The 23,860-nt window shown below is 40.5% G+C and overlaps 3 protein-coding genes across 4 annotated transcripts in view; 2 read left to right on the top strand and 1 right to left on the bottom strand.

The window, feature by feature from the left end:
- The first annotated feature begins 23 nt into the window (after window positions 1–23).
- On the top strand, window positions 24–15,488 carry themis2 (thymocyte selection associated family member 2). Its single transcript, XM_062962468.1, has 6 exons — window positions 24–1,836; window positions 4,952–5,092; window positions 5,366–5,584; window positions 8,623–9,650; window positions 11,375–11,522; window positions 11,796–15,488. Exons 1-6 carry the CDS (start codon window positions 1,740–1,742, stop codon window positions 11,888–11,890), a joined length of 1,728 nt encoding a protein of 575 aa, XP_062818538.1. The 5' UTR covers window positions 24–1,739; the 3' UTR covers window positions 11,891–15,488.
- Window positions 12,647–23,860, bottom strand: part of rpa2 (replication protein A2) — a 27,119-nt gene continuing 15,905 nt past the window's right edge. The window contains exons 2-10 of the mRNA XM_062962466.1: window positions 21,760–21,912; window positions 19,549–19,646; window positions 18,615–18,716; window positions 17,960–18,073; window positions 16,775–16,849; window positions 15,372–15,485; window positions 15,032–15,139; window positions 14,114–14,208; window positions 12,647–13,025 (exon numbers count right to left, since the gene is read on the bottom strand). Coding sequence (XP_062818536.1) covers window positions 12,941–13,025; window positions 14,114–14,208; window positions 15,032–15,139; window positions 15,372–15,485; window positions 16,775–16,849; window positions 17,960–18,073; window positions 18,615–18,716; window positions 19,549–19,646; window positions 21,760–21,775 — 807 coding nt within the window. The 5' untranslated portion in view covers window positions 21,776–21,912 and the 3' untranslated portion in view covers window positions 12,647–12,940. The remainder of the gene's footprint in view (window positions 13,026–14,113; window positions 14,209–15,031; window positions 15,140–15,371; window positions 15,486–16,774; window positions 16,850–17,959; window positions 18,074–18,614; window positions 18,717–19,548; window positions 19,647–21,759; window positions 21,913–23,860) is intronic.
- The window catches only part of smpdl3b (sphingomyelin phosphodiesterase acid like 3B), a 14,613-nt gene continuing 13,879 nt past the window's right edge, over window positions 23,127–23,860 (top strand). For both annotated transcript variants that reach the window (XM_008122726.3, XM_008122725.3), the window contains exon 1: window positions 23,127–23,477. In XM_008122726.3, the coding sequence (XP_008120933.2) occupies window positions 23,417–23,477 (61 nt within the window). In that variant the 5' untranslated portion in view covers window positions 23,127–23,416. The remainder of the gene's footprint in view (window positions 23,478–23,860) is intronic.

Raw genomic sequence — 23,860 nt, 5'->3', positions numbered from 1 at the left:
TTAATGACAACACTGATGGCTACTTACAGTATTTTATAAAATCATAAACACAAGATCAGTCAATCAATAACAAGTGAAAACCCAAATAAGTTAAAAGCAAACAACAATAAGCAAAATTAAATGTTCAAAATGCCAGCAAAATACACTGCTCTTCAATAAGAGCATGATTGGTATCCAGTGATGATCTTATAGACAGTAGTTCTCAGCCTGTGGGTCCCCAGATGTTTTGACCTTCAACTCCCAGAAATCCTAACAGCTGGTAAACTGGCTGGGATTTCTGGGAGTTGTCGGCCAGAACACCTGGGGACCCACAGGTTGAGAACCACTGTTATAGAGGAATATTCCAAAGATATTATAAGGGAACAAAGACTGAAAGAGGTGTAGTTGTGGGGGTCTACTACAGATCTCCAAGCCAGATGAAAGAACTGGATGAAGTCTTCCTTGACCAGATGACCAAACATGCAGAAAGAAGAGATATAGTAGTCATGGCGGATTTCAACTACTCTGATATTTGTTGGAAAACAAACTTTGCCAAAATTACAAAGTCCAACAAATTCTTCACTTGCCTTGCAGACAATTTTATTGTTCAGAAGGTAGAAGAGGCAACAAGGGGATCAGTATTCTGGATCTGATACTAACCAACACTGAGGATCTGGTCAATGGAGTGGAAGTCATGGGATCCTTTGGCGGGAGTGACCATGTGCTCCGGGAGTTTGTGATACAAAGAAAGGATGAAGCTTGATTTCAGTAAGGCCTTTGACAAGCAAACTAGTCAAGCGTAGGCTAGGCAATGCTACTATTAGGTGGATCTGTAATTGGTTAAACGACCGAATCCAAAAAGTGTTCACCAATGATTGTCTAGATGGCCTTTGGGGACCCCCTTCCTTACCTATGGTATTATAAAACCATCTGGATGGTCTTTGAGGGTCCCTTTCCTTATCTATGGTCTTCTGATGGCCTGATGAGATCATCTAGATGGCCTTTGAGACTCCCTTTCCTTACCGATGATTCTAATGAGACCATCTAGATGGTCTTTGGAGGTCTCTTTGCTTACCTATGGTCTTATGAGTTCGTCCAGATCAGGGCTCACCAAACTAAGGCCCATGGGCTGGATGTGGCCCTCCAAGGTCACTTACCTGGCCTCTGTCCTAAACTTTAAACTTAGGGTTGACCTAAGTCTGAAATGACTTGAAGGCACACAACAACAACAATCCTAATTTTGGACTATTTCATCATAGTCTGTGGGACTGTGAATCGGCTATCCACTTAAAAAGTTTGGGGACCCCTGACCTAGAATATCAAGGTGGAAAATCCCACAATACCTTATTTGAACTGGGTTATCTGACTCCACATTGCCATATATTCTAGTTCAAAGCAGATAATGTGGGGTTTTATTCAGCTGTGTGGAAGGGGCCTAAGATAACTGCTGTTGAACTATACCTCTGCTCTCAAATAACCATTGGGTGAGAAAAACAATTCAACCACACGTGCAATGTCCTATAACTGTGGTCACTGATGCAAAACCACCACAATGAGCTGGCACCTCTTGTGTCTGGTATCGTTTGTGTTGCTACAAATTAAGCCCTAAACTCATTCTGTAATCAAATCCACTCGGACAAAAAGGAAACGAAAGGAGAACTGAAATTCTCAGCTGAATTTCCATATAAGTAGCTCAACGGTCCCATTTTGTAATTCAAGCTTCCACATCCTGCGACAAACGCTGCCTGTGAAGAAGAGTTATGGCTTCTGTTGTTTCCTTCCACCACTATATCTGTCATCTAGATCTCAGCTCCCTGCCTAGAGTGGTGAAGATCTACTCGGGAGTCTATTTCCAAGGTAGGCACAAGTGACTGCTTCTTCCTTGACAATATGAGAGCCGTCTTAACAGCTGGTGATGATGAGTAATAGAGCTTTATAAGATGTAAGACTTGGGTTGTTCTATGAGACATGAAGAATCTTTACAAAGCTGATAAATCACAACCTTAATGGGAAGCTGTATTTATAAGACAAAGTTGGGGTGGCGTGGGGTGGGAATGAACTGTTACATCTCCCATAGAGAAAGAGTAGTGTTTGCAAACCCTAATCAGAGAGTTCAGTATTTTAACCTCTGAGGATGCCTGCCATAGATGTGGGCAAAACATCAGGAGAGAATGCTTCTGGAATATGGCCATACAGCCTGGAAAACACAGCAACCTAGTGATTCTGGCCACGAAAGCCTTCGACGACACATCTGGAGTACCAATGGAATATACAACAGTTGAATGAAAAGTAATGCCTCCACCTTCGTAATTCCTCAACAGATGGCAGTACTGGTATGTGGCAGGTACTGGTTTGTTCAGTAGACTCTCCTCTACAGTTCCATATTGGCGGGAAGCCTTAGCATTGAATGCTTGTGTTGTTAAAGTGCGAAGTATGGAACCCTGCGCAGACGGTCAATGCGCCTTAAGCAACATGCAGTCAATGAATTTTTGACAGGAGAAGGTGTCACTCCAAAGGAGATTATTCAGAGAATGCAAGCTGTTTATGGTGATGGTGTTGATGTGAGTCCTGTGCATCGTTGGGCGAGTAAGGTGCATAATAATAATAATAATAATAATAATAATAATAATAATAATGGTGATGGGCACATTGGGTGCCGTGCCAAAAGATCTCAGCCGGCATTTGGAAACAATAGACATTGACAAAATTACGATCTGCCAACTGCAAAAGGCCACCTTGCTGGGATCTGCGTGCATCATCCGAAAATACATCACACAGTCCTAGACACTTGGGAAGTGTTCGACTTGTGATTTTGTGATATGAAATCCAGCATATCTATCTTGTTTGCTGTGTCATAATAAAATAATAACTTTATTTATACCTCGCCGCCATCTCCCTGCAGGGACTCGAGGCTGCTCACATGGAGCAAGGTCACGATAATAATAATAATAATAATAATAATAATAATAATAATAATAATAATAATTTATTTATTTATACCCCACCACCATCTCCCCGCCGGGACTCGAGGCGGCTCACATGGGGTGGCTCATGATGGGTACTGTGAGACGCTGGTTGTGGAAACAGAGTGTCGACTTCTTCCGTAATGGCTTCAGAAAACCTGTTCATCGTTGGCAGAAATGTATCCAATTGCCTGGTGATTATGTGGAAGAGTGAATAGTGGTAGTTAAAGAGCACATTCTAAGGATTATTTCTGCATTTGATTTATTAAAATATTCCCATCGAAACCCAAGTAACGAAGGTGGAGGCATTACTTTTCATTCAACCCTCGTAATCTTAATATTAATTTCCAATTCCTTTTTTGTCATTTGAACTCACTGGTTCTGGTCCTTGCCTTTAGAGCAACAGAAGACAAAAATACTTTTATCTCTGTGACCTATTGTCAAATTATGAGACAGCTCTCATAATTGCCCTTTAATCAATTGTTCTCATTGTTTTTCACTTGCTCTGTTTTACTTTAGCTATACCTTAGCATTAATTTCGGTCTATGCACAGAAGATGGTGGGAAAGCTCTAAAGGAGAAGTGGGGCTGGGGAAAACCAGATGTTGAATCATACTGGTTTCAGAAACTGGGAACTGGTGGTGTTTAAGCAAGCAGTCCGAGGATGTAAAAACAGGAAGCTCCCTTCCTGGGTCACAAGAGGTTTGGGTAAAAGGAGTCCAAAACTATGCCTAAGATGAGAAAATGTAGACATTTCCTATTCTTTTTTTTCTTTTTCTTTTTTTAAATATAAATCTTTATTAGAAGTTTCCATATATATGATAAAATAGCATTGGGGAAAATAAAGAATAAAAAGAGAAAAATAGGGGTAAAAGTGAGGGGGCAGATAGAGGGAAGACAGGGATGGAGGAAAAGAAAAAGAAGAAAAAAATAAAATAAAAGAAAGATAAAAAAAAAGTTTTTTTTTAATTAAAATAGGACTTCCAGGTCATCCGGTGGGGTTGGTCTTCTGACATTTCCTATTCTATAGGTTTGAAGGAGTTGAAGCCAAGAAGAAATGGGATAATCACCAAACAATGTTCAGAATAGCAGAGGCTTCTCAATCTAAAGGCCAATCAAATAATGAAAAAGGCTATGTTGTGGGGCAAGAATGACGTTGTCATTCGACAAATACTGTTGTCTTGGTGGCAACAGAGGCACTGATATGGGGCGAAATGGACCGTGTATTTTGCTCTTCACAGCTTACATCACGCTACTGCGTTCAGAGCTTGGAATATTACTTTTAGATATGAATTAGTATAACAAAGCACAACCACACAATTTTTTTCGTGGTGTCTTGGTTTTTAGAACCATTCTAAGGGTTATTTGGGACACTGATTCAGAAAATAGCATTGGATTGACTGCATCAGTTCTAGTTTCTTAGATATGGTTATCATGATTTTATGTGGGTGAGCAGATGGAGACTGGTGCCATTTTTAAAATCAGCAGCAGCATTGGTCGTGCAAAACCAACAAATTATTGGTTATTTGGATAGGAAGCAGTCAGGCTTTGAAGCTGCAAGGCTATTCAATGCTAATCAAGGTGGCCAATTGCAATATTCACACTTTCCTCAAGCAGACAAGAGTTCTTTTTCCCACCCGAGACATTCCACAGATGTATAAACTCAACTTGCCTAGTTTCCAACAGACCTCACAACCTCTGAGGATGCCTGCCATAGATGTGGGTGAAACGTCAGGAGAGAATGCTTCTGGAACATGGCCATACAGCCCGGAAGACACACAGCAACCTAGTGATTCCCATCATGAAAGCCGTCAACAACATATCTTGATTTTCAACAGGTTTTATTGTTTGATATAAAAGAAAACACTAGCAACTAGGTATTTTAAAAAATAGAAAATATAGTTCAATTTAGTTTAGTTTATTGAACTAAATAAATTATTTAGTTCAATAATTTGTTATCTTTTTCCTGAGGCAATTATAAACATTTTGGGGTTTTTTTTCCCCCTTTAGGATCTGTTTATGAAGTATCAGGCAGCGAATGCTGTTTGTCGACAGGAGATCTGATAAAAATTGTGGATGTTCAGCTTCAGAATATCACCTGCAAAAATGTGAATGATGGACACACTTTTGAACTCCCACTGAATTTTAAAGGTATGTATACATGATCAACGGTTGCACTAGGCCGGGCATGGGCAAAATTCGGCCCTCCAGGTGTTTTGGACTTCAACTCCCACAATTCCTAACAGCAAGCCAGTAGAATTCTGGGAAATGTAGTTTGGGAAGGTAAGGACAGAAATGCAGGTGGCAGATATGTGGAGCTGCCCACTTTAAAATATATGATAATGCGACTGGTGTTGAACATTAGCCAGTAAGTTCTGAAAGTGAAATTAAGAACTCTCTGCTCTTGCAATCCCTGTTCTTCAGGTCTCTTTGAGCCCAGCCAAGACCCTCCGCATAGAAAGCCGAAGAAACTTTTCCCTTCAGCAAACTCTTTATCCAGGGCCAGCTATAAACAAAAGCTGTACACGCTCCAAGAAATTTTGCAATCAGAAGCCCTATGGCAGAAGAGACTGAAGTGTGCTGAAATTGGCAGCAGCGAGTTTGAAATCTATCCTGTGTATAAAGTCGAAGCAATCATGCACTGTAAGTATACAAAACGAACAAGACATCTTCTAAGCTGGGAGGATCGGGTGCAGGATTGAGGATGTGCCCTTTACTGGGAGAGGATTTGGGGTTATACGTTTCGGGCAATTTAAGTTTGTTTTCAGAATATTTGGACCAGGCGTCCCCAAACTATGGCCCACGGGCCACATGCGGCCCATTGAAGCCATTTATCCTCGCACCGCACATGCCTTTCCTGCCTTCTCCATTGCCCGGTGCGCACCTTTCAAAACTTTGCTTGTGTTTATAACGGTATTTTAATTATTATTTAACTAATAACTATTAAAGGGTGCTTTGCTAGTGCTTTTGGTGCATAAAGGCAGAAGGGGGACTAAATGGCCCAAGGGGTCTCTTCCAACCCTTGTTGTTGTTGTTGTTGTTGTTGTTATTAACATTGAGGCTGGGTGGCCATCTGTCAGGGGTGCTTTGTTTGTGCTTTTGGTGCACAAAGGCAGAAGGGGGTTGGACTAAATGGTCCAAGGGGTCTCTTCCAATCATCTTTTTAATAATAATAATAATAATAATAATAATTATTATTATTATTATTATTATTATTATTAACATTGAGACTGGGTGGCCATCTGTCAGGGGTGCTTTGCTAGTGCTTTTGGTGCACAAAGGCAGAAGGGGGTTGGACTAAATGGTCCAAGGGGTCTCTTCCAATTCTCTTTTTATTATTATTATTATTATTATTATTATTATTATTATTATTATTATTATTATTATTAACATTGAGGCTGGGTGGCCATCTGTCAGGGGTGCTTTGCTAGTGCTTTTGGTGCACAAAGTTGGAAAGGGTTTGGACTAAATGGCCCAATGGGGTCTCTTCCAACCCTCTTTACTATTTTTATTATGATTATAATGATGATAATTATTATTATGGATGGACCCCTCGGTGGCGTAGTGGGTTAAAGCCTCGTGACTTGAAGGTTGGGTTGCTGACCTGAATGCTGCCAGGTTCTAATCCAGCCCGGGGAGAGCGTGGATGAGCTCCCTCGATCAGCTCCAGCTCCATGCGGGGACATGAGAGAAGCCTCCAAGAAGGATGGTAAAAACATCAAGACATCCAGGCGTCCCCTGGGCAACGTCCTTGCAGACAGCCAATTCTCTCACACCAGAAGCGACTTGCAGTTTCTCAAGTCACTCCTGAAATGAAAACAATAATAATAATAATAATAATAATAATAATAATAATAATAATAATAATAATAAAAACATTGAGGCTGTATTTGTTCCCGTTTTTTTTTTTTACTTCAAAATAAGATATGTGCAGTGTGCATAAGAATTTGTTCTTAGTTTTCTTGTAAACTATAGTCTGGCCCGAAAACAGTCTGAGGGACCATTAAATAGCCCCCCATTTTAAAAGTTTGAAGACCCCTGATTTGGACCTACCTTTGTTTGTCACAGCCTCGTGACAACTTATATCAAAACTAAAAATTTCTATAAATGTGTTAAAAAAAAAAAACCCTAGTCTCCAAATCAGAGAAACAACTGGAAAAAGAGGAAGCAATGACTGGAACCAGGACTTACCTTTGGAGAGAAAAGAGAACTCACGGTTTTGCTTCCTGTCATGCAATGAGGTGGAAAGGAAGGTCTCCACAGCTAGAGAACGACCAGATAGAAATCTGGAGATGTTCATATATCTCTAATGGTTATATGGAAGTGGTTCCTGTGATTTAATGGTTATGCATAAGAGAGAAGTACAGTAAGTGTTGCTTCTCACGCAACCAAGGAACACCTTTTGAGGTTCCCTCTTGCAAGGTGTAGGAATCATCTCCAGTGTTCTGACATCTTAGGTTGCAATGATGACACCAGGAAGTGACATGGACTATTTTGTCTGCGACACAACATTTGAAGAGGAAGAGGAGGAAAATTGTCCCCCAATATTACTATCTTATGTTAATTTGCTGCCTTGTAGTAGAGATGCCCGCCTCACTTTACCTTATGGGTAGGCCAACCTTGCTGTCTGTTGTGACTCAGCTGGAGCCTCAGAGTGGTGGGGATTGTGGGATTCAGGTTCAAGATGACTCTGATGGGAATTATGGGAGTCAGGTTGAGAGTGTTCCTGCTGTAGAAGATGAGGAACAGGGAGGTTTCCCACGGCAGGGAATGGTGTTGATGATACTGAAGCTAGCCAAGTGCAAATTGACTCAGGAAGGGAGGACAGCTCCCAGCTTGATAGCATACAGACAGACACTTGACGAAACAGAATCTTTAGATTGGAATTCAGGGTTCGCAGAAGTGTTAGAATAGCAAACAAGAGGGAAGTCAGAGGCCAAAGAAATGCTTTCATGCTAGGCAAGGGGTATTAAAAGAGTATGCTGAGAGAGAAACCTTTGTCAAAGCAACTTCTCGTTTGAATCAAGAAGCAAGCTCTTGTTTTCCCGGATTTCTTACAGCCTTTGTGTGTTCATGTTCATGGGACTTTGTCATGCTGTAATGGAACCTTGTTTTATGCCTAATGTTTTCTTGGATTATTCTTTATAGCCTCGTTTTGCAACAATCTCTTTTGGAACTTTACTTTTGCTTTGTAAGAACTATTTATTTCCTATTTCCTAATAAACTCCTAATAAACTACAGGGAGCCCCGGTGGCGAAGTGTGTTAAAGCACTGAGCTGCTGAACTTGCAGACCGAAAGGTCCCAGGTTCAAATCCCAGGAGCGGAGTGAGCACCCGCTGTTGCTCCAGCTTCTGCCAGCCTAGCAGTTCGAAAACATGCCAATGTGAGTAGATCAATAGGTACTGCTCTGGCGGGAAGTTAATGGTGCTCCATGCAGTCATGCCTATGACCTTGGAGGTGTCTACGGACAACGCCGGCTCTTCGGCTTAGAAATGGAGACGAGCGCCAACCCCCAGAGTCAGACATGACTGGACTTAACGTCAGGGAAAACATTTACCTTTACTTAATAACTACAAAAGACTTCAACCTGTGTGCAGCCTAGTGTATTTAGCAAGGTGAAGCTAACCTGAGGTGCAACACTGTTAATGATCCCCAACAATACAGTGCTTTTTCCTTCCAGATAGAAACGATGTTGTGAAGATCAACTCTATGCTGGATGTTGAGGTGATTGACATCACAGAAGAGTCTCAGCACATCCACTTCATCAAACCACTGATGTTGAGTCAAGTCCTGACTATGGACAAAGTGTTGCCAGTAGAGGCCGAGGTCCTCGGGGCTCCAGTGTCTCCTCCTGTCTTTCAAAGTGATTGGATGTCCTACCTATACAAGGGCTGTAGGATCCACATTCACAACCAAGCGTCCTCATGGAAGATCCTGGCCACTTCCCGGAAGAGTAAGGGCCACACTGGCCATTTCCTTATCTCTAGCAACTACAAAGGCCGATTCCGTCAATGTCCCCGCCAGTTCTCTTCTACTTCAGAGCTCGTTCCCGCTTTAGCCACAACCAAGAAATTGCAAGTAGTGGTCACAAAGGACTACGAAAGCAGTGATGATGATTTTCCTTTGCTAAGCATAGGAGACCGGCTAGAGTTGCAAACCCTTGTCAGGGCCAGGAGTCCTTCAGCCACGGATACGTTGGTGTGCTATCGGGACAATGGAGATGAAGACAAGGAGTTAATTCACTTGCCCCTGTTCTTGGAAGCTGGCTTTGTGGAGGACGTTCGCGACAAGAGGAAATACACACTTGCTGAAGCAGTTGAACACCTCCGCCTGCCTTGCGAGGTGAAGCTTGTTTCTGGAGATGGTGCTTTTGACGTTCTCAGCACCGTCTCTGTTCTTACTCTGGAGGCCCAGATCAAAGAAGACTTTTTCACGGCCAGCTTGGCTAATGAGCCAGGCCTCACCTTTGAAATCCCACCCAAGTGGCTGGACATCTCTCTCTTCTTCACTGGAAGGCCAGTAAGAGCCACACCGCCCAGCAACATTCCCAGTGTAGAAGAGCTCACCGAGAGCTTTTATTATGACTTGTTAAAGCAGTTGCCCAACAACGCGGCAGCCCCTCCGAGACCTCCGAAGCGAATGAACTCCACACTTGAAAAGCGTCACCAGAAGACCACAGAAGGGAAAACAGCTGGAGAAACCTTTAAGGTATGAGGTGATGGGAATGGAGTAAACCATTTTATATTATAGATAAGTCTATCGAGAAATCCATTCTTCTTTTTATTAAGAATTTTGTGAATTTTGTCCAGTCTGCTTTATTTTTGCGCTCTTTTTTTTTTTTGAGTTAGCTTATCCAATTTGTATCATGTCCAAAATTCTGATTAACCATTCCTCGGGAGTAGGAAGCTTGGGCATGCTTAAAATTTTATATAATGTGATTTTATTTTGCAATGGTACCTGTTTTATATGAATTGTTGTTTTGTAGATTTTTATATGAATTGTTGTTTTTACATAGTTTTTAGGCATTGAATTTTGCCTATTTATTGTAAGCCGCTTTGAGTCCCCTCGGGGAGAAAGGCGGGGTAAAAGTGATGTAAATAAATAAATAAAATAAAGAGAGTGGAGTAGCTGCAAGATATGTCAATGTAAAGCAAAAATACTGGCAGATGGACTGATTAATTAAAATATTAATATCCTACCCTAAAACTGAGGATCTCAGGATAGAATAGTGATCCCTCACTCCTTTGCAGTTTTGTGGATTCGCTGTTTTGCAGGTTTTCAATAAACTCTAAAAGAATATTATAAATCATAAAAAATTACAATTTACCTAAGGAAGGAAGGAAAAGCCAAAGGGAGAGAAAAGGAGCCCAAGCAGCAACAGGAGGAGGCAGCGGCTATTTTACAACACACAATTGGTTGATAAAGACTTAAAATAGAACTACTAAAATAATGTATAAATATTAAAATAAATATAGCATCCCTACTTCACGGATTTTCACTTATTGCGGGTGGTCCTGAAACGGACCACCCGCAATAAGGAAGGGAACACTGTACAATAAATATATTTTAAAGGACTTTTTTTGTGTCAGGAGCGACTTGAGAAACTGCAAGTCGCTTCTGGTGTGAGAGAATTGGCCATCTGCAAGGACGTTGCCCAGGGGACATTGCCCGGATGTTTTGATATTTTTACCATCCTTGTGGGAGGCTTCTCTCATGTCCCCACATGGAGCTGGAGCTGACAGAGGGAGCTCATCCATGCTCTCCCCGAGTGGGATTCGAACCTGGCAGCCTTCAGGTCAGCAAACCAACCTTCAAGTCATGAGGCTTTAATTCACTATGCCACCGGGGGTTCCGCCACTTTTAAAGGACTAAATTATATATTAATTGATTACTCAGTCCAACACAAAATATACATGGATATTTTTGTTCTTAGGTGTCCTGGGTTTCTTTGGGGCATCGAGTCAGAAATCATGGGATAGACTGTATCAACTCTAGTTTCTTAGGACCTCATCACATGGGGGGTGGGTGGGAAAAAGCAGAGAGAATAATAATAATAATATAACTTTATTCTTATATCTTGCCTCATCTCCCTGAAACGACTCGGGGTGGCTTACATGGGCACCAAGCCCTAAAAACAATGATCCATAGCATAAAATGACATTCCAAAATTAAAACATAAAATATATTAAAACTGTCTTCTTTTATTCCCTACCATCAAGGTCTTGTGATAGCAAGTGAGTTGCCATCACATGTTCTTTCCATATGGGAGTCGGGTAGTACCTGAAAGATGTATTGTCTGTGCCTAGTGGTATGCTGGGCCAAGGTGGGAAAGAGTGGCCCTGCTGGTTTGGGGACACAAGCTGCTTCATAGCATATCTGAATATGATTTGTTTTATAATAAACTACCTTGTGGTTCTATTTTCCTGTACCAGCGCCAGTTCAGTACATCTCAAAATTCAAGATTTCTTGGACCGAAATCAAGAAGTGCAAGCCACCTTCCCCTGATCAACCCAAATGAGTACACCATTGAATATAGACCTGAAAAACTCCAGACGCCTACCATACCTTGCAAACCCACAGGTATGATCAGCTCCATTTCTTACAGGGCAAGCAAATTGTAAGAAACTCTTGGCATCCAGAATATTGTCTTTTTGCTCCTCCATAACTCAATTTGAAGTCCCTCCATCAGATTCGATAAACTCTTAGCAAAAATGCTGTGAGGTGCAACCCAACCCTGGAGGCTGTTTAAGCATTTGGTTGTTTACTGCTTGATCAGATTTTTGAAATTTAGTTTTTATTGCTGTACATCACTTTATGTCAGTTTTAAATAAATTACTTATTTTTCTTGTATAGCTTTCCACGATGATTCTGACCACGATTATGAAGAAATTAATGAAGAGGTGAAAGGAATTGTTCACAAAATGGGAAGAGCTTCTATTAAACACTGAGACACTTCTTTCCAAAGTCCCAATGTTCTCAGAAGACCAGGGGTTTGTTTGCAGATATCCTCACATCTCTAGGTTTTACCTTGAGGACTGATTTCACTATTTTGTGTCCCTGAATGAGTAAAGGGAGGGCTAGAAATAAGCAAGATTCAACTCTACAGAACCTAGGCCTCAATAGGAGAAAGCAGGTTAATGGGATTCAGAATCCCAGACGTATTTGTCACATTCAAGAGCTATAATGAATGAAAATGATAAAATATGGAATTAGATTCCATGATGCACTTTTGTTTTTAGCAAGCTTGGTTAAGCAGAAGACTAGTTCAAAACTACAAGGATTAATTGTGTTTGGCACCACTCATTTTCTGCAGTGATATTAAAATACAAATCTTTCCTGTTAGTTGCATTTCAAGTCTAGAATGAATGGATTTTAAGATGTCACTTTTGTATCCTAGCAAATACATAAGCAAATATTTATGTACATATCATGCACAATTGCAGTGTCTGCAGAAAAAAATTGCTAATAAAAATCAAAGCCTATTGATTCTGCTGCTCGTAAGGTTTACAATACATACTCCAAAAAGTGATTAAGAGCAAAACAGATCTGTTTTTCCTAATTAAAAACAATTACCCATGTTTGGATAATTAATTTGGATAACTATGAATTTGTGGCACATCTATAACCATGCAGTATCCTATTGACTCTTGACTATGTAAGATAATTACATAGTACGACTCTCCAGCGAAGAAAGAAGACCAAAATAACATCAAAAAATAGATTTATTTCAGGTATCAGAAGTTTCTTGAAACAAAGGCATTGTGCACTGAAATGCAGTAGTGGACACTCTTCTTCAGTATCATCAAAATATTTTTTCTGATTATTGTACATATTAAAGCGAACCAAAGTTGAACTCAAACTCCAAAGTGATGTCAACAAATGCAATCTTTCTAATCTAAACAGAATCCACTTGATCTGTAAAAGTGCCCAAAGAAATACTGTTAGGCTCATCATGATCCCAGCCCATAACAGAGCAGTCATTATTACAGAACTACAACTTATTCGGCATCTGTAGATTTAAAGTGTTCATCGTCAATTGTGGAATAGATGTGTCCCTCGCTGCTAAGAAACTCAACAGCTTTCCTGGATGGAAGGAGAGAAAAAAGGAGGAAAGATTTGTTTTTTTCCACATAATATAATTGCATTTTATGATTTGCCTTTCCCTTTCCTCAAACGCAAAATATTTTTCTTTAGTGAGAATGAAACTGAAACGGAGAGAAGAGGTAGAACTACCAAACTGTCTTAATACTTTTAAGGCCCAACATGGCTTGTTTAATGAGCTTGCTCTTAATTCCACTGAAATTTTGCTATGTTGAGTTGTCTGCTCATTGGGGGCCATTTAGATTATACAATCAGCCCTACATATTCATGGATGCTGAATTCATATGTTCCACCATCCCTAGCTTGAAAATAGCCCTCTCAAAAGCAAACTTTTGATTTATCCATTTTATATAAGGGAAACGTTATTACTACACAGTTGTATATAATGGGTCTTGAGCATCCCGCAATTATGATATTAATGGGAGAAAACAGTTTGCATACAAAGTGTAATGGATACCAAGGGCCAATTGTACATGTATTGAATTAAAATAGAAACAGCCAGTGACTATTATTCCTCACTTTGGTCCCACGTGTATGTTTGTTTGGTTTTGTGTCAGCAACTTGAGAAATTGCAAGTCGCATCAGGTGTAAGAAAATTGGCTGTCTGCAAGGACATTGCCCAGGGGATGCCTGGATGTTTTACCATCCTGTAGGCTTCTCTCAGCTGGAGCTGACAGATGGGAGCTCCTCCAGCTCCACAGATCCGAACCGATCTTTTGGTTAGCAGTCTTGCCAGCACAAAGGTTTAACCCATTGTGTCACCAGGGGCTTCAGTTCCACATGGTAACACAAAGAAAATGGAACACCATACTCATATAACTCTACGGATACAGCCAAATATACCCAATGAGAAAAGATGAACTGACAGACTGATACAGTATTTTTAAAAGGCTATAGTATAAATAAAATAATATAAATAATAAAATAATAGTAATAAAAAGGCTGGTGGGAAGTTGAAGATTAGAGTGGCAATCTCCATTAGGTGTGACACCACTGAAGAAAAGTAAATCACACTAAGTAAAGGAATAGCTCTCTTTCTTCAGAAGTTCCAGCTAGTTTTGAATACATACTTCAGTGTCGGTAGATTAATACTAGGCAACCTGTTCTTCAGATCTTCGAGACTTATCCCTTCTGACGATGTGCAGTTCTGAATCAATTTCAGGATCTTGAAAAAGCAAAAATCCAGACAGTGTTATTCAAACACAAATAATATTTGTGAACAATGCCTAGTGGAAGGCCAATTATTCCATTCATTTCACAGCAACAGGATGCAATGTCATTCCTCCTGTTATCAGGATGAACATTCTTAAAAAAATCTACCAAAAATTATTCTAAGCTTTCAGCTTTCAACCATGGAAACTGGTAAAAAAATAAGAAAAGCCAACATTTCTAAATATATTAACTTCATCTCATCTAACTTTGACATTTGTAAGAAAGGGAACAAACATCTACCAATTTAGTCTGCACAATTTGAGAAGGCAATTTAAGGCTCTTCTGTATAATGATAACACAAGGTTTATACAGAAATAATATGATACATCTATTGCCCGCTACAACAATAATAAAGTATTGTTATGACAAACTTTAAACCTTTATTAGGGTATGGACCAAGCAGGACATTATTCTGTTATTCTTCTTTAACAGGAAAGCAACATGGTAGTCACTTGCTGTAAAAAAAGCTGGACAGATCAAGGATTTTGATAATTTATCTATGATGTATAATATAGATTACTGACTACTGACTTTTGTATCTTCAATAGAGAGGGCAAATGGTTCAAAGTCAGGAGCTGGCATTCCCAGTCGTAAATCTAATGTTATTTCCAACTATTTATTTTTATTATTTCCAATATTTATATCCTGCCCTTCTCACCCGAAGGGCCAATTGGCAACAAAATTGGGATAAATACTGACTCCCTCAAGACTGTGTTGCTCCTATGCATTTCTCACAAAGAAGGAACACAAGACAGGATATCCTCTGGGGTATCTACCTGAGTCTGATGCAGCGTCAGCCCGCCCGATGGCATGGCATTATTTCCTTCATAGGTTGACGTGCTTTCCATCCCTGTCACAGAAGATGGCTCTGACATATTCACAAACTGAAATACAGATTTAAGAAAAGAAATAAACATTAACTACAATCATGCTGCACATGTGAAATTAAGTTTTAGTATTGAAGGAGAAGAACTATCCTAAATTAATCTGTTGGAAGTTAGTTAAATTAGATCCAAGCTAGCTGTTACAGTATAACCCCCTTGTTGCTACAGCTTTCCTCTGCTCAATCTTTTGCTCTTCAGGGAAGCTCAGAGTGTGCCTTGTTTTGACACGTACCTTGTGGGCGTGTCTGAGAATCATGTGTGCATTGACAACTTCAAGCAAGTGTGTAGTGAGTTCGTTCATGTCCTCCAGCGGCATGATCTTGAAAGCAACAAGGCTCTTTTTGTTCTGTCAGGAAGAAAACAGAATTGAAGTCAACCAATTAGGTAAAGGTTTCCCCTGACGTTAAGTCCAGTTGTGTCTGACTCTGGGGGTTGGTGCTCATCTCCATTTCTAAGCCAAAGAGCCGGCGTTGTCCATAGACACCTCCAAGGTCATGTGGCCGGCATGACTGCATGGAACGCCGTTACCTTCCTGCCGAAGCGGTACCTATTGATCTAATGACATTTGCATGTTTTCGAACTGCTGGGTTGGCAGAAGCTGGAGCTAACAGCGGGCGCTCACTCTGCTCCCCGGATTTGAACCTGGGACCTTTCGGCCTGCAAGTTCAGCAGCTCAGCGCTTTAACACACTGAGCCACCGGAGGCTCCCTGTCAATCAATTATCCTTTGCAAAATGAGTTCTAAACATTCTAATTCAGACATGGGCGAACTTGGGCCCTCCAGGTGTTTTGGACTTCAACTTCCACAATTCCTAACAGCGGGTCCTTTCCTTTTCCCCCTCAGCCGCTTATGGAGGGCTGACTATATGTTACCAACTTGTCTTCTTTAAGCAATTACCTACATAATCATCTCTTGGAAGATTCTTATCTCAATAATGTCAGTTATCTTCCAATTCGTGTGATATAAAATCTGATAGTTGAATTTAGTCTTTATTACTAAATCTAAATGTGTAGTTTCAATTCAATCATAGTATACTCTGCAAAACTAAGAATTGCAAGTTCTGTAATATATTTTATGTGATAACATTGTAAGGGAAGAATTTTCTGACCCTCCTGTTCAATTGAATTTTTAAATAAGAGGTACATTTTACTTTTCTACATTACAATTCAGATATAACTCTTCTTATAATTCTGCAGTTAAATATTCCCTACTAATTCTCTGAGAGGAAATAGTTAATGTCCAGATCAGAAACATTGTCTCCAATAACAGGGCTAACACTAGTTCCTGAGGGACACAGTACATGTGAATGAAGTGGGAATGCTGTATTAGGCCTTGGAAGCAAGTCTTGTACTCAAAGAAACAATAAATTATTTAATGATAAACAGAAATCAATAAATATTATTTTCATCTTATTTTCAATTTAATCAGGTTATATTTCACAAGAGGCATCCTTCCCATTTACATAACCTGAAAGTTTTCTACAGAAAATGGGAAAGCAAAATTCTGGATAGCAAAAATTAGTCTGCTTTAATTATGGGGAATGGAGGGAGAGCGATGGATAATACTGTCTTCAGCAAACATGTTGAATTAAATGGCATGCCTCTTTCTCAAATTCCTCAATTCCACTACTCTTACCTGAAAAGATCGCAGATGGCCAGCCACTTTCACATATGTTCCAGGTGGCACCACAACATTGTCATTGCCTTCTTCCTTTAAAAGAAGGGATGGGAGAAACTATTGTAATAGTTTTGTTGTGCTTAGCAATTTCGAATATATTAATGTCAAGTGTATTAAATATCTCTACATGTAAACCTTCAGAAAATGTGAAATAGTGTGAGTGATTATTTCTCATTTACCTCTCAACTGTTGGAAAGCTTTTCCGGATTACAGCTCTCAGACTCACTCACATGGCACAGCTACCTGCAGTTGTAATATCTTTCTGGAGTTTTATTCCCAAAAAAAAACTTCAAGTTCTGATCTTAACTACACCCCTTCTACACTGCCATATAAAATCTAGATTATCTGATTTGAACTGGATTATATGGCAGTGTAGACTCATATAATCTTCTAAACTCTTGGGACCAGTTCTTAAACACGCTTATGGAATGCGCTTCGTGTATTCCAAGCAGACTGGAACATACTTAGTCCAAATCTTTTTTTTATACTGGTTTTAAACCACTTCATTGGATGTGTTGCAATAGCAGATTCCCAGATTAGCTTAGTGTTTACACCTTATTTTATTTTATTTTTTGGTTATTTAATATTTAATGTTTATTTTACTTAAGTAATATTTGTCTTTACTGTTCTAATGTAGCACAAATCCTATGTAAAATCATACTACATGTTTTTGACATTAATATTGAAATCTGAAATATATACAGAAAGTTAAGGCAGATAGTCTGGGATCAGATCCTGGGATATAGGGCAGTGTCGATCCAGCCTACGTTATCAGAGAGCTGATCCTAGTGACCTTGAGAGATTCATGATGAGCAGATCCGAACCTTTCCCAAGCCTACTAATGTTTTCAAAGCCAGTGCTTCTTGAACTGTGGCTGTTTTAGACAGTTACACAAATCTGTTGTGCAGTGTTTACAGGGGACTTTGCAGAAGATGTTTCAGCTATATTTCATAAAAAGTAAAATTAGCCTGTTCATTATCAGTAAATGTTTGATTTTTATACCTATCTTATATACTTGGGGTCACATAAATATTTCTTTGGCCTAAAGGGGTCACAAGTGGAAAAGTTTAAGGAGCCCTGTTCTAAGCTACATACCACATAGGCTCCTTTCCTTAAATCATACAAACACCAGCAGATACTTACATCTGTGTCAACCCACTGTCTCACATCCATTGGGGATGCACTCATATCATCCACTTTATACAGAATGTTTGTTGGTGCTTTTTCAGCTTGTCTGATTATGCCCACAATAAGAACCTTCAAGAAAAAAACCCGACACAACCGATTACTGATTGATTTAATACTGTGTTGTAATTCAAGAAAACAATTTAAGTTTAAACCTCTTGCTTTCAGCATGTTATATTCTGTAAATACGCATGTATAAGTCTAGAAATTTTCGTCAAAAAAAAAAAATCAATCTCCAAGTCCTGGTTCAACTTATCCACAGGTCAATGTGAGAAATGTATGCTAGCAGATATATAAAAAGGAAACATTCCCCTCTCTGAATAGAGTGGCCAAAGACATGAGCTTATTCCATCCCAGAAGAACCTAAAAGAAACCTCTTCTCTTTCTGTTGTGAAATTACTTCTGGCCCTTTTAAATGCATGGGCAAGGAAATGCTGGCTTATCCACAGATCATATCAAAATCCATAATTTTTGACCCAAATTTATACATGAGGTTGACTTATAAATGAATGTATATGTTACTAGTGCAAACCCATCCTCTTTGGTATAAGAATCCAGATGGCTGCCACAATACACAGACCCAATTATTCTACAGCATGGGGAAGGAGTTTACCTGTGAAAGTTCAACGTCTAGGACCCTGAAAGTATCATCCACTTGTTCAGCCGAAAGTAACTGAGACACTGTACAAGGAACAATATTTTGTGATCTTGACCTCTGTAATAAGGCAATAAAAAAACTCAAATCTTTACTTCCTCTATCAAAAGAACACATAGTTTAGAACAGGTTTAAATTAATTTAAAAGATAAGCAGGAAAAAAATGACAAGAATATCAGAAATACTGTATTTTAATTAATCTTCATTGTTGGACAAGAAGCAACCAAGTGATCCACGCAACAATTAACTAAAGCTGTAGAGAATTCCTGAAATGAGAACCAAACACAAGCCCTTACAATTTGAAATGGCACCACTCCTTTCTATGAGGGTTTATTTAAAACCAAAAATCACATTCCCAAAATCTACAGCAAGGTGCTAGGATTCTTTAAAAAAATAAGGCGAAAATGGGAGATAAAGCATTGAATGAACCACCCATTATACTTATCCTGCTGCCGATGTCCACACTACTGGAGGAATTGCCACAAAACTCAGTGTGAGCCACAAAAACAAGTATGTTTTTTAAAAATCCAATCAGACAGAAGAAATAAAAGGTGGCAACTGTTGCTGAGACGTGTCAACAAATAGTCCAGGATAACAACAAAAGCAATTTCAATATTTTTAAAATTCTGAAAGCTACATAACTTCTAGTAACATTTATCACATCTTTTTTTCTTCCAGTCATCTTTAACAATTCACTCTGAAAACAAATACGCTTAATGTATTGTGCTCAGTGGAATAACATAAGTATGTTATTCTGTAAAAGGAATTATTTATGTCTCAACATCATCTTATAATAAGACCATGCTTTCAGAAAACAAGAAAATGCTTTCAGAGGAAAACCTCCACTCCCACTTCAAGAAGAAGTCCTGGCTTTTTCAGGCAAGCTCCCTACCGATTTCTTTTCATCTTGTGTCGCAGAAGGGGATGCAAAGCCTCCAGGTGACTGTGTATATCCTCCTCCTCCTCCCCCAAATGCACTGTCATAGCCACCTGAAATCCAAAAGATAAAAATAATAGGGCAAAACGGCAAAGCTACTTTCATACTTCTCCGTCTCTAGAAGTTGAAGAATAGGGAGCAAATTTGAAATACTGTAGATCAGAAACAGATCAAAATACATCCATCAGTACCAACTGTATCTGCGGACCGCTGGTAGATGGGTTTGGGCCAGATATCACTCTTTTACCTGCGACATCAAGTGCTGGCCAAAGCAATTCAGTTATTAATTGAAATATTTATAGTATGCCCTCTGTCCAGAAATCTCAGGTGGCATGTAATAAAAATGACTGACAAATGTAAACAATATCCATGCTAAAATTATTTATTAAATATTCTAAGTGAATAACAGGCTTTCAAGTGATTTTACCATGTTTTTAAAAAGTCCTATTTAATTCTACTTTAATGTTTGTGTGTGCTTTAATTGTATGATTTGTAATGTTAGCCACTTTGAGTCCCCAATGGGAAATACAGTAGTCTCGCTTATTCAACCTTCGCTTATCCAATGTTCTGGATTATCCAATGCGGTCTGCCTTTTAGAAGTCAGTCATAGAATCATAGAATAATAGAGTTGGAAGAGACCTCATGGGCCATCCAGTCCAACCCCCTGCTAAGAAGCAGGAAATCGCATTCAAAGCACCCCCGACAGATGGCCATCCAGCCTCTGCTTAAAAGCCTCCAAAGAAGGAGCCTCCACCACGGCCCAGGGGAGAGAGTTCCACTGTCGAACAGCCCTCACAGTGAGGAAGTTCTTCCTGATGTTCAGGTGGAATCTCCTTTCCTGTAGTTTGAAGCCATTGTTCCGTGTCCTAGTCTGCAGGGCAGCAGAAAACAAGCTTGCTCCCTCCTCCCTATGACTTCCTTTCACGTATTTGTACATGGCTATCATGTCTCCTCTCAGCCTTCTCTTCTGCAGACTAAACATGCCCAGCTCTTTAAACCTCTCCTCATAGGGCTTGTTCTCCAGACCCCTAATCATTTTAGTCACCCTCCTCTGGACGCTTTCCAGCTTGTCAACATCTCCCTTCAACTGCGGTGCCCAAATTTGACACAGTATTCCAGGTGTGGTCTGACCAAGGCAGAATAGAGGGGGAGCATGACTTCCCTGGATCTAGACGATATTCCCCTATTGATGCAGGCCAGAATCCCGTTGGCTTTTTTAGCTGCTGCATCACATTGTTGGCTCATGTTTAACTTGTTGTCCACTTGTTGCACACACTGCTGTCAAGCCAGGCGTCCCCCATTCTGTATCTTTGATTTCCATTTTTTCTGCCGAAGGGAAGTATCTTGCATTTGTCCCTGTTGAACTTCATTTTGTTAGTTTCGGTCTGTCAAGATCGTTTTGAATTCTGCTCCTGTCTTCTGGTTTATGTAGTCAATGATTTCAATGCATTGTGATATTTTGGTGCTAAATTCATAAATACAGTAATTACTACATAACGTTACTGCGTATTGAACTGCTTTTTCTGTCAATTTGTTATAAAACATGATGTTTTGGTGCTTAATTTGCAAAATCATGACATATTTTGATGTTTAATAGGTTTTTTCCTTAATGCCTCCCTATTATCCAACATTTTCGCTTATCCAATGTTCTTCTGGCCCGTTTATGTAGGATAAGCAAGACTCTACTGTACAAATAATCACAGAATCAGAGTTGGAGGAGACCACATGGGCCATCTAGTCCAACCCCCGCCATGCAGGAAAAGCACAATCAAAGCACCCTCAGCAGATGGGCATCCAGTCTGTGTTCCAAAGCTCCTTGGGAAGGAGCTTCCGCCACACTGACGCAGGGAGTTCCACCGTTGAACAGCTCTTCCTGCTGTCAGGAAGGTCTTCCTAAAGTTCTGGTGAAATCTCCTTTCCTGTAATTTGAACCCGCTAAGCGGCTGAGGGGGGAAAGGAAAGGGCCTGAGGCTGTTAGGAACGCTGGGAGTTGAAGTCCTAAATACCTGAAGGGCCCAAGTTTGGCACTTAGGCCCCAAGTTTGGTACCTAGGCCTCAAACCCTGGAGGGCTGCTTCAAATATATCCCCAGCTCCTTGAGTTCAGACATGTGCAAGGAAGCCCCCCGCCTCCCTCCTCTCGGCTCCCGAAGGAAGGGCCCACTCACCGGTCCCGGCCCACATGCTGCGACGATGAAGCAAAGGAAACCGTGTTGTCCCCGGCCGAGGAAAAACAGCAAACTACCGTCGCGCATGCGCTCCTTCCTCAGCAATGGCGCGCCAAAAGCAGCCCTCCGGATAGGCCAGCCATAATCCCGCCCCTACCGCGAGCCGCCAATCAGATAATCGCCACATGAGTGAGGGAAGGAGAAAAAAAACAGGTCTGGGCATGTCTTTATAATGGCCGCTTGCCGCCCCCCAGTGGACACAATGAGAATTTCGCCCCTCGCTAGAGGCGCCTTTTGCTCAGGACGCCGCTTCTCCAATATACGGTCCTTTGGCTCCATCCAGTGGCCACATCAAGTAATTGCGCCTGCCTCCTCTTTGACAGCCCTGTAGTGCCCTAATGGTTGTTCCCTTTGCCCCCTCCAGTGGACACAACGAGAACTGCACCCCTTGGTTGAGGCCACTTTTGCGAAGACTCCGCGTCTTTAATGTACTGTCCTTTGGCGCCATCCAGTGGCCATATCAGGAAACCGCACCCTTTTACAACTCAGCCATAGGGTTTTAGGGAGGTCTGTAGGCCTTTATGACATTTATATTTACTGTATTTACAGTACTTATATTCCACCCTTCTCACCCCAAAGGGGACTCAGGGCGGATCACATAACATACATATGCGGCAAACATTCAATGCCATTTATAGACAGACGAGACAGACAATTGTATATAAAATAGAGGTGTATATAGGCTTTCCCCATTTTTGGCATCTTGGAGGCTTGTGCTCGGTTCTGGCCATGGGGGTTGCTGTCTCTCTGCTTTGTTCATAAACTTCCTCCTTTTTGATGAATCACCTGCATTTTTTTGGGTGCCTTTAAAATACCTCCCTGCTTTTTAAAGCAGTACCTATTGATCTACTCGCATTTTTGCTAGGTAGGCAAAAGCTGGACTAAAGATCAGGATCTATGGCAATCCATAGACACTTATGCCTAGCTGTAGGCAGGCAGGTACCTCTTTTGCTGCCATTTAATGCTACCACATCGGGATTCTTCATTACATTATGATATTTTCCCCAAATTACTGTGTGAATGTATCTGAATGTAGCTTAATTTCCAATGAATTAAAAGGTACAGCCAAACAATGGGGGGGACAGACCTGAAATGCCACTAGTAGGCAACATGTCGTGCTATTAGCAGTGCAATGATGCACTCCAAAAAGCAGCAAACAGACATAATAAACTTTATACTCACCTGCACATGATAATGTCCATAGTGAACTTTAGCTTCAGAAAGATATTTTACCCAGAATGACCTTTGAAAACCTGCCTGTGTTGGAAAGAATCAACAAGCCGACTCTGCAAAGTCAGCAAACAATTCATTTCAAATACTGAATCCTTGGAGTAGTACGTTTTCCCCCAGGGCCCCAGTCAATCTCTCTTTGAGTCTGACTCAAGTAGTCAGCTTTTGTTAAAAGCCACAAAATCTTATGCATGTTTTTTTTTTTAAATTGTGTGAGCAATCTAATTAGGCGGAGACAATTTCTGGATGCCAAGAGGAATTGCTTTAGCAGCCAGTGAGTCAGAAATACGGGACGTCCAAAAATAAAGCAGGTCTGATTACTTTCTCTCTCTGCTCGTGAGTTTGGTGGCCAACGTTGTGGACAAGGATGGATCTGTGGGGAATCCTGTTGTTGCTAATACATCTCAGAATCATAATAGCTGCTTCAGGTAATGCATATATGTGTATTAATTGTTTGTGGGGCCTAAGCACGCTGAGAGATTGCAGTTTGCAATATCTCACTGCCATTTCTTCAATGACAATATTGCATGTATCATAGGAGCAAAACCATGTGCTGCTCTGTCTACTCATGCCCAATTCTAGAATCAGCCATGGCTAGTAGGACTGGGGGATTAAAGACTTGGGAATGTGTGGTCTTCCAGATACTGCTGTACTGAAGCTCCCATTATGCCTCACCATTGATCATGGTGGGTGGAAACTGCAGTCTACAGTATCTAGAAAGGGCCCATGCTTACTATTGCTGGACTAATGGCACATCTGCACTAACCACTTAATGTGAAAGAGCCTTGATCAGCTTTGTGGCATCCAAAAC

Source organism: Anolis carolinensis, unplaced genomic scaffold (assembly GCF_035594765.1).
Source record: "Anolis carolinensis isolate JA03-04 unplaced genomic scaffold, rAnoCar3.1.pri scaffold_10, whole genome shotgun sequence".
NCBI classification, from domain to species: domain Eukaryota; kingdom Metazoa; phylum Chordata; class Lepidosauria; order Squamata; family Dactyloidae; genus Anolis; species Anolis carolinensis.
Note: the sequence above shows the minus strand (reverse complement) of the source record. Positions and strands in the feature narration are given on the sequence as shown.